Here is a 10,747-nt window from a genome sequence, read left to right as displayed (position 1 = left end):
GAGAGATTCTGCAACAAGACAAGGGCTTTAAAACACTCAATTAACATTAACTGATGCAGTCACAAAAAGGGCAAGCAGCATATCCTAGAGATAAGGCAGGGAAACAACAGAAGGTGGCAGGAGTTTTGCTGGGTAGAAGCATTCGGTCCGAGCTAGCAGAGTGGCTCTTCTCTGTCCCAGGGGGCTGGCTTGGGGGGACACAGCGGTGTGTGTTCTGAAGGCACAGGTGAGTATGTTGAGTCGTGACCTTCTGCACCTGCCAGCTGGGGAGAAAGGTGTAGGTCCTGCAGGGCTCGCAGCCATTTATTTGATGCCACCGATTTGAGAGGGTGACTGGCGCCTGCACACGCGTTGGCATGCAGGCCTCGTTCCCTGTGTCCCTCCCCGTGTGGCAGAGCGTGTGGCTCCGCAGGACGCTGCGGGGGAGAGGGGCTGCCCTGCGGCAGGGCCGCAGGGAGAGGCGGGCCGGGCTGGGCTGGCGGAGCTGGGGAGCAGCAATCCAGCCCTGCAGGCCCAGGCCGCGCTCAGCAGCGGGGCGAGGGGGGGCTGGCCGGGCGGGCCCAGGAGCGGGCCCCCTGAGTCCACCGGCTGGAACCGCTGAGCCTAAACCGCAGGCGGACACCAAGCCCGCCCCTCCCGCTTTCTGGGGGCAGGCAGGGGCTGCCGGCGTCCCCCGCCCGCCGGTCGCCATGGCAACCGGCCAGGCCGCAGCCCGCCCGCCGCCTGCCCGCGCCGTGTTCCTCCCGCGGGGGCGGCCGCGGCCGCCGCAGGGTCCAGGTCCGGCGGCGCCGTCCCCCGCTCCGCTCCCCGGGCTCTCCGCTGCCGGTGGCAGCCGCCGCCTCCTCTCCTCCCGGCGCCGGGAAGGGACTCCTCGCGCTCCCGGGGCGGGGGGAGGCCGCCGCCGCCGGGCTGAGCCCGCGGCGGGCAGGGCCAAGCCCGGCCCCTGCCCGGCTGCGCCACCGGGGCCTGCCCGGGGTGGGAGAGAAGGAGGAGGAGGAGGAGGAGGGACTCCGCAGCGGCAACAACTGACGTGTCCCCGCCATGGAGCTCGGCGTGATTCATCAGCGGCGGCGGGGCGGCAGCGGGGTGCCGCGCACCGTCCCCGCGTAGGCACGGCCGCGGCGGGGGCAGCCCCGGCACTGCTCTGCCGCCCGCACCGCCCTCTTCCTCTTCTTCCTCCTCCTCCTCCTCGCCGCCTGCTCCTTGCCCCCGCGGCTACGCGAGGATCCCGGGGGAGGCAAGATGGAAGAAATCCTGCGAAAGCTGCAGAAGGAGGCGTCGGGGAGCAAGCACAGGGCCATCAAGGAGAGCTGCACCTGGGCTATCGGTAAGGGGCGGGGGGCGCAGGCAGCGGCGCCGGGCTGACCCCGCCGCGGCGGGGCTACCCGCGGGGGAGCGGAGCGGGGCACGGCACGGGCCTGACTGTAGGAGCCTCCGATGGAGAGGTTTTGTAACGGCGAGGGCAGGGAGGCCCCAACAAACTTGTTCGGCGCTGGCCGCCGAGCCTCCAGCGGGTGCGGAGGGACCGGAGCGCCTCAGGCGGTTCAAAATGCCCGGGAGCTCCGCGCTGCTGGAAGGGGCTGTGGCACCTGCTGGCGGTCCCGGAGAGCATCCGTGTCCCTCGGAGTCCCCCCCCGCCACCTGGCTCTGCTTCGTGGGTCTTGCGAGGCAGATACGGGTATCGGTAGCTATCAGTTTCTGTGTATGTGGAGGGGTAGGGGTGTGTGTGTCTTTTCTCTAAAAGCTCCCACCCCACCCACCCCCCACCCCTTCCTAAATCATCGTAAAAAACCCTCCGGTACAGTTTTCACTGCTGGCTTACGTTCGGGATCTATTTTAAAAGCTGGATTTTTTTTTTTTCCACTGGATTCCATGAGCTCTCTTATCCTTGCTGTATAATGGAAATAATGTTCAATAGAATGAGTTCTTCTTTTAAGGGAATATGAGCTTAGGTACATTTCAGCATCCACCCATTTTCAGAGATTGGCTGTGACTTGAAGTGCTTTTGATGCTAACTACCTGGAACACTAGTCAGCAAGACCCTTAACTTACATCAGCATAACTGTGATACTTATAATTGCTTTAAATTTTTATTTTTCATCCATACATAGCTACCATAATATGTGGTGGTTCATACCTGTTGCTGTCTTATTACTGGGCTTTCAGCTTGATGTTCCATGGGTTACTTTGTTAATTGTGTGTTAGCCTTGCACAGCAGCCATGCTAATATCCTCTATACTGTTCCAGTTTTAGTATATGTGCTGCTGAAGTGCTGATACGTGAGAGGGAGCTCAGTGAGGAAAAGAGGGTACTCGATGCCTTCTTATTGGGCACCCAGTGTCCTGACAGATTGATGCAAAGCTGTGGTGACTTAGAGCAGCAGTGATTGTTGTTCTGTCAGCTGGAGTAGGTATAAACTTTAGGATCGTTGGTTCAGAGGCCGTAGCCAGATGTATTACTATGGTTGAACTCAAAAGTTTCTTTTAAAAGCCCTATTGTTTCTTTTGGTTATACAGAAACCTTGGATTCTCCAGATTCTGCTATCAAGATACCTCCATATCAGCTAAGGTAAGAACATTTAATGTTGAATCTTGTGGAGCTGTGAGTATTTGTAAAATGGAAGTAAAAATTTGAATTAAAAGTGAGGTAGACAGAGGAGGGGGATGAATTTATGTGGTTTTTTTAGTTTGTAGATGCACATATCTAGGCTGGTAGTAGTGGATAATTTGCTGATGAGCCGTTGGCCTCTAGCCATGAGTGAAATGCAAGGAAAGGTGTTAAAATGGGCATGTGTATGTATAATGGTGACACTTGGTTAGAAAGGAGGGCTGTCTTATGGTCTAAAGAGTTTTCCTTCTAAATTACAGCCTTCAATATAAGTGATGATGCTTCTCAGTCTTCTCAGTGTGTTTGTTTTCTTTTAAATCTAGATCAGTTTTTGTTTACTGAAAATAAATATTCTAGAAACTGAAAGGTTATATCATCATATAGCTAGGACACTGGGTAGGAACTAAAATAATACAGTTTCTATGCCTGTTTCCTTTAGCCTGCTAGATTATCTTGAGTAAGCCTTCTCTCTTCTTCCTGCCTCCATTTGTACATCTATAAAATGGGGGAGCTGGCACTGCCCTCATTTGTAGAGCTATTTAAGATCTCATGTTGGAAATCTGATTGCTATGGAGAAAGTAAATAGGCAAAATTATTCACTGTCCCTTCTGACAGAACCATTAGGAAGCATCAAAAGAAACTAACAAGTGCACTGTTCAAAACAGGAGGACACTGTTTCACACAGCTTATAGCTGAGATGTAAAATGCTTAGGCTTGCCTTATTAGAGAATGCAATGGATGCTAAAAGTTTGCATGGGTTCAGAAAGCACCTCAACAAACCATGGAAGAAATTGTTTTGAAGCCTGTCAGACACAAAGGTACCCCTTCTTATTCAGAACTACTTTAGTCAGAGATGATTGAGTTTATAAGAGTATGTAGCGGTGCTGCTATAAATTTGGCCTGTGCTGTAGTCCTCCTAGATATCCGCTATTAGCTGCTGACAGAGGTGATGCTTTTTTACCACCATATTACTCTCCTGGGAGTATTTCTATCACCTCATTACTCCCCACTGCTCTTTTCAGATACGCTCAGTGCAGCTTTGTGCAAGGAAAATTAGGGATTGAAGAGCTAGTTATTCCAGAGCAGTCACCAAACAGGGAAGAAATAAGAGCAGTTCTTTTGCTGCTCTAAAACCCTGTCAGCTGCAGTCCACAAGGGGCCTCAAGTCAATGGGGAATGGATGTAGCACAGGTCTGATGTGACCAGTGCCAGACACATGCATTTCCAAGACAGGTTGGGCAGCTGAGAACAGCTGCATAAGTAATTCCCAGTAGCTCCTTAGAATTAGATTATGTTTACTTGGCACTGTGGTTGGAGAAAACTTGGCTCTTTTATCTTCCCTTTTATCACCCTTCATCTTTAATACAGTGAATGGTCTCTCTGTTTTCAAGTACTATTCTCATTCCCTATGAATTAGTTAGTTAGCTGTTACCTCATTTCTTCCTTTTTCACTTGCCTACTGCCTTTTTACAGATATGCCTGCCTTTTTCTCTTCTTCCTCCAATGTTCTTAATGTTGCATTTGTTTAGTTGTTTTTTTTTTCCACTGTAAATCCTAATCTTTTTAAGTAAAGCTAATACCTTCACAGGTGTAGCTATGATGAAGTAAGCTCTTAACGTTAGACTTGTCAATAACAATGCAGTAAATATTACTGTACTCTGAGGTTACTCTTCATTCTCTGCTAACGAGCTACTGCCAGACTCCAGATCAGTACATTGGGCCACATCTTGGGCTGGAGTTCACCAGCATGATGTGCAAATTAGATAAAAGTTCATCTTTGCTTGTAACTTGTTAAAGAACAGCACTGTGATGGCTTTGTTCCTAACACTGTAAAAGAATAGACTTGAAAATAGAGCAAGGCAATGACCAGAAATACAGCCAAGATAGGTGCAGAATGGAGACATCCCGACCATGCCCCTTTCCTGTTTTCATCTTTATCAGGTGCAGATTGTATCATCTGCTGTACCACAGATCAGTCCCTGGCTGCTCATCCGCTTTGAATCTGCCGTTTACCTTTTCTGCTATAATATTTTTGAGTGTAGTAGCAGAGCCTGGTGATATGTTCTGGAATATTCCATCATACTAGAGTTAGAGTGAAGATACATATAATCTTTCCACCAAGTAACCCTAGTCCAGAACTCAGATCTGAGATCCATAGTGGCAACATAACGAAAGTGTTAAAGGCAGTGTGGCAAATAGTTCAGGAGAAAAATATGTATTTGTGAGGTCTCTTAAAAAAGCGGCAGCTGAATGAGTATTTTGAGTACTGCGTGTGCAGGGAGGACGTTCCAGTTTGTTTAGTAGGAAAATTTGGTGTGTCCTTAGAATATACTGGATACAAGGAAGGGACATCAGCACTTCTCTACAGTATTTTGGGGGAAGTTCATGATGTAGAGCACATCTATACTGCATAAGAATGGGGGACAGAGATTTGTGAGCTGCCACATCCAGTTGAGATAGATAGTGGCTTGGTTTCAGAAATAGCAAATCTAGTAAGTACCCAGTCAGTATTGTTTCTGTTTCTCCACAGAGCAGCATCTGGCTTCCACTAGTCAGTTGTGCTGGTGTTACTGCCATTTAACAGGTTGTCCATGCCCTTACTTACGTTCTTTTCCTTCTGGAACTGAAGAATGAAGTCTCCTCATGAGAATGAGAACGTGTAAACTGCATACTCCCTTTTTTTTGACTTATAAAATAAAAGGCCATTTGCTGCTTTTGACACCACAGTTCTAGATGAGTAGAGGTTCTTCATAATGTTTTCTTTTAAAATAGTGGTCCTAGTGTGGGAATGGGGAGGACAAGATATCTCTTTGCATTTCCTCGAGATTATGACTAATTGAGTTCAAGGGGGTTTTTACATGTATTATATCAGCTACATAGTTATCTCCATGGTACTGTTGGGGTAGATTAACTTCCATGTTCTGGCTTGCTCCTGACCTATCCATAGCTTCCTCTCTTGTGTTGGGCCTCTTACTGAACACTGGGCAGGCCACATTATAGTTCCCTGAAGTCTGTGCAATTAGTTACGGGATTCAGCTGTAGCACTTGTATGGGAGCTGTTTCCAGCACTTGTCTGGTAGCAGTTTAGATAGCACGTCTGCTATGTTTGGGAGCACCTGGGGTACTTTTGCCCCAAGGGAGTGCAGTAGACTGGACATTCATCCTGGAATGTTATTCTTCAATTAGTTTGACAGAGATCTGTTGGGTGTATCTAAAGGGAGGTAAATGATACTTTTGCTGTTCAGCTTCCTTTGATGTTAACTGGACTTATGAATCCAAATCCCAGTTAATGACCTTGCATATTAATTCTAGTGAGGGGCATTATTTAAATGTCTCGCTTCGTAAAGAAATACAAATCTCCAACGAATACAGTTTCCCACAGAGTCCTGTCAGCTCTGTCTTGAGATAGGAATATGTGCGTGCTCTTTCAGGACTTTAACTTTTGATCAGAGTATTGAGCAAGGGTATCAAATAGTGAATATTAAAGTGGACCAGGATGGAAATGACCTTAAGTCAGTTCAAGTCTTTGCCATAGACATCCTGTGACTTCTTGAGAAGGGAGAGTCACATAACCCATTGGTAACTAGTCTGTTGTTGCCTGCCTAGTACAATGATGTTTGATGAACAGGTGTTGTGAAGATTGGATATATACTAAGTGCTTAAGGAGGTTGGATGAATGACTTATAAATAATGAATTAGATGAAAGGAATTGATGTGCTGGTGTTTTAATTGGTGAACTGATCACATGGAAAGTAGCTTAAGAGACATTAATGTTGTCTGCCAGCAAACAACTGTTCGCTACTAAGTTGGGCTGCATTCACTTCAGTATTTTCAAGGTGACAAATTCTGCCCTAAGGCCAACAACCTACACTGAACAAGTCTCTCTTCTTGGCTAATTCCTGGCCAGTTTCTCCACTGTGATTTTAGAGGCTGAAATATGATCCATAAAAAGTAACTGCACAGGCACAAGAAAATGAGCCTTGAAAAAGAATGTTTGATCAGAGCAGTTTAATACTCGTGAGGATTATCTACATACCAGAGAATAAAATAAGAGACTAGACAGCACTTGCCAGTCACATACCGCTTTGAAAAAACTTGGGTTTACCAGAGTTTCTTGTAATGCTTTATGTAATTAAGTCATGCCTTATAGGCTATGTAAAACTTAATGGCTTTCTGTCAGCACGGACTTGGTGCTGCAAAGAGGAGGTTGGTTGGGACTTCTGAGGAAGGCTGTGGCTTGGTGGGTAGTTTAGCTGTTGTGTTTTGGTGTTGCTGTCTTCACTCAAACCTGGAGTCTTATATACAGAAATTCTTACCATGTCACTGCCATTCTTCGTTAGGAATTTTTTTTATTATCCTAAAAAGATGTTTCTCATAGTTCTAAGACATTTCCTGTAATTTCCAGGTCTTACTACTCTCCTTTCATTACTTTTCTTCTGACCAGAACAATGGCAAAATTATTTTTTTTCCCCTTTTGTCAGTGTAGTAGAAGCATCACTGCCGACTTGAGTTTGAGCTGTTCTGTGGAGCTTGTGTGGCTGTTGTCTCTTTACTCCCAGATAAATGTGGCTGAGTGCAGAAGAAGATGCATAGGCAAGAGTCTCAATAGTATAAATTGCTGTTCATGCTAGCTTAAAGTTTCCCCCGGGGACTTCAAAGTAATGGCCATGAGACCTGTTGATGAGTGTGGCACTCTGGCATAGTAACTGATGTAATTTGCATTCTTTCAAAGAAGAACCAGAAAGGCTTTCCAAATGCTCACTTATCTCTTCAGCATATCTGTGTACTGCACGTCTCTGTACCTGAAAGTTGCACAAAGTAATTGAGATCAAATGGGGATACAGGCTCAAACCTTCAGGGCACCAATTCTGAGTGCCTAATCAGAGAGATACAGGTCCTGGCTTTCAGGGGTGCTGAGCATTTCCAAGTCCTGTTTGTGTTGGTAGCAGTTCCTATGTTCATTACTGCAAAAGCTTGCATCCCTCTGGTATTTCATATTGGCCTTTCAAAAATGGCCAGTATTTCTGGAGACTACAACTGGAAGGTCAGAAGTCAGTGGTGAGCAGGGTCCTCTTTAATAACCAGCTTATGTCCAGTTCTGCCTCTCCTGTTTGCATCCCAGTCCTATTCATCTTGGTGCTACTTTTTGAGTGCAATTTGTGAACTTCGGGAAGCCAGTGCAATGAAGAGCAGTCAGGAATGGAAGTAAGCCTTAAAATTAGCTGAACTCTGAAATATCTATCCTCCTTGCATTTTTTTTTTCTATAGTCATGGGAATTTGGGGATGAAAAGGGTAGTTCTACTCTGTCATTTATTTTTGTGTCTGTAGCTTTGCATCTGACATACTTCTTGAAGTAGCTGCAGCTTACAAACTCTTAAATAAAACAACATGCTCACTCATTTTAGCTTACACGTGCTCAACAAATAATAAAAGCAGTAAGTGTGGTGTGATCATCACCAAACAACCAATGCCGTAGAGACTTCCAATGCACTTAGCTTTGCAGATAATTCATCCACTTAAAGAATCTTGAGGCTTGGGATGCGTTTTGGCTTCTCCATTGTGAAGAAATATTTGTGATTTCAGCATTTCATTCTTCTCCCATCAACTTTTGTTCATAATTTCTGTTCGTTTCTTTCTACTGGGAGAGAGTGGTTAGGGAAGCTGATATATATAGCAGATCCCCTGACCAGAAGAAAGGAGAGGGGAAGGAGGAATGACTGTCAGTGAGGTTTTTTTTGGGGGGGTGCTTTTAGCATATCTCTCTCTATTTTACTCTTTCTCATTTTTAAAACACTTTGCTTCCTGCTCTTGCTGCCACAACCACCTGGCATTAAGTGCTCCTGTTCTTTCCTCCTGAACATGACTGCTGGATATGTGACTCATGCTGCTCAACCATTACATGGTTGCTATCTGGCACTCAGCAAGTGGATGATGAGTTCCCTGGCAGACACGTGGCCAAGAAGAGATTCTAGTGGCAGTGTGGATTGCTGAGCTGCATCTGTTGTGTTGTCGGTTTACAGGCTGGGTCCAGGCTTTGGGGCACATTTATGTAGCCCATTTGGTGTTTTGAATGGTGTATATGCTCTGGTCTTGATTTAAAATGTTGTATTCCTAGTTCCGATGTTGAGGGGTGAGTGAGGGGAGGAGATTCTTGTTTAGAAAGGCAGTGTGACACTGTCTGATATGGTATTTGAATCAATCTGCACGTTTAATCTGGGATATGTAACTGGCCTTATTTCTTGTCTGATGGGGAGGTACAGCATCTGTTCTGGGACCCCAAAAGACAGCAGTGTTGGGGAGGAAAGGGCTGTATAGGGTCAGTTTCCATCATGCATGTCTGAACTCTTGCTGTCAAGACAAGATTCCAAAAGTGTTGGAAGGCCTCTAGATCTAGGAGTCCCTAAAAACCTGTCAGCCAGGGTTATGGCTCTTGAAGGTATCAAAGAAGGTTTGGTATTGTCATGGGAAAAGGTGCGTGGTTTCTGAAAGATTATTTCTGTTGCTTATGTGTGGGTTTGTTTTGGTTGTTTTTGTTGTTTGTTTGTTTGTTTTAAAGGTCAGTGCTTGCTGTTTCTGAAACTAACTTTCTGCCCTTCCCGATGTTTTTTGTAGTAGTGAACCTTAATATTCACCACTGCTTTGGGTCTTTGTTTCTTTTATGGATTCTTCTGAAAGTTCATTCTAGATTTGTGACAAAAGCCCACAGTGTACTGGTTTGGGCTGGGCTAGAGTTGATTTTCTTTATAGGAGCTGGTAGGGTGGGAGTGCAGAGCAGCTGGGTGGGGCTGAGCTGCCTATTGGGCTTAACCCCCAACATTCAGTTACTGTGGGATGTACATAATTCATTCAGTACAGGAATAGCACCAATAAAAGAAGACAAACACTCAAAACTATGAGTGTTCTCAAACTTCTAACAACAAATGCAACTGAAATACTGACCTAAGGGTCTAAGGATGGTAATGGGATAGCAGTGTGTGTGTTTGTTTTAAACATCTGATCACTTTTAGTGATTGCAAAGGAGAAGAATGTGAGAACATCAGAATGCTGTCGGTAATTGCCTTAGAGAATGAAATATGGCTGGGGGGATGGGAGAACCAGGGGTTGGAAGAAGAGAAGTGGCACTGAAACCGAGAGGACTGTTTTCCTACTAAATGAGACTTGACTCTGCTGTGGTCTTTGTGTGATGCTGTCTGTGGAAGTCATGATTTTGTTTTGAAAACGAAGGGGTGAATGGGAATAATAAAAGTCTTTTCTCACAGTTCTTTTATTTACATTCCATGAAAAGTACAAAGCTGCAGGAAATATATTACCTTTGGTTTCCTTGAATGTTTGTTTGCTTAAGAAATTGAATATGCTAAGGTGCAGTGAGTATAAAATAACATAATGCATTGCAAATGTGGGGATATTTTTAACAACCATCCCTTAGGTCTGTCAAGATTTAGCATTGCACTGCTGTGAAAGTTGAATGGAATTGCAGATTGCAACGCTAACCTTCAAAGTGTAACTAGTAATGACCAGAAATATAGCTCATCCTCCCATTTTTTCATCAGACTTTTGTAACTAACTCTACACCATCCAGCTGTAATGGAGAAAATAAGGTCATTTGCAAGATGTCTGTGCTGTACTACCTCTGTGTCTCTTTTCTGTTCCCTCAGTCCTATCCAGTCCCAGCATTGTAAAACTTCTCCTGATAGAAGTTTAATTCTCATAAGATGCTTTATTTTTTGTTTTCATCGTACTGAAATTTTGAAATAAAAATGTTTTCACTGGAAAAATCCTTAGCTTCCCTTCCAGGCTCACCAAATATAGGGAAGAGAGGTTTCATGGAGTAGCTTGATAAGCTTTCAAAATTGCAGGCTGAGCAAGCCCAGTGTGTGCTCTACCTAAGGCCAGGAGGTATACACTAAGCATGGATGCTCTGCTCTTCACCTCATCTTCATGCTGTACTTCAAGTGATAATCAATAAAATCATCTAAAGGATACAGACTGCTTTATAATGAAGACCTTGTGAGGTTTACGTGTGTCGTGAAATTCCTTAAGAGCAGAATTAGTGACTGTCATACTTTGTGCACGAAGGGCAAAAATCTACTGGGGTGGATGTTCTAGGGAGAGTGATGATAACGTATCACAGAGAGATTA

General features: G+C 45.3%; 1 protein-coding gene across 7 annotated transcripts in view; it reads left to right on the top strand.

The window, feature by feature from the left end:
• Window positions 1–893: 893 nt before the first annotated feature.
• The window catches only part of ARFGEF3 (ARFGEF family member 3), a 97,170-nt gene continuing 87,316 nt past the window's right edge, over window positions 894–10,747 (top strand). For 2 of the 7 annotated variants that reach the window (XM_030022423.1, XM_030022422.1), the window contains exons 1-2: window positions 894–1,327; window positions 2,517–2,568. In XM_030022423.1, the coding sequence (XP_029878283.1) occupies window positions 1,243–1,327; window positions 2,517–2,568 (137 nt within the window). In that variant the 5' untranslated portion in view covers window positions 894–1,242. The remainder of the gene's footprint in view (window positions 1,328–2,516; window positions 2,569–10,747) is intronic. The other 5 variants (XM_030022425.2, XM_030022424.2, XM_030022426.2 and 2 more) reach the window with 5 other exon arrangements.

The sequence above is a fragment of the Aquila chrysaetos genome, chromosome 8 (assembly GCF_900496995.4).
Source record: "Aquila chrysaetos chrysaetos chromosome 8, bAquChr1.4, whole genome shotgun sequence".
Taxonomy (NCBI): Eukaryota; Metazoa; Chordata; class Aves; order Accipitriformes; family Accipitridae; genus Aquila; species Aquila chrysaetos.
Note: the sequence above shows the minus strand (reverse complement) of the source record. Positions and strands in the feature narration are given on the sequence as shown.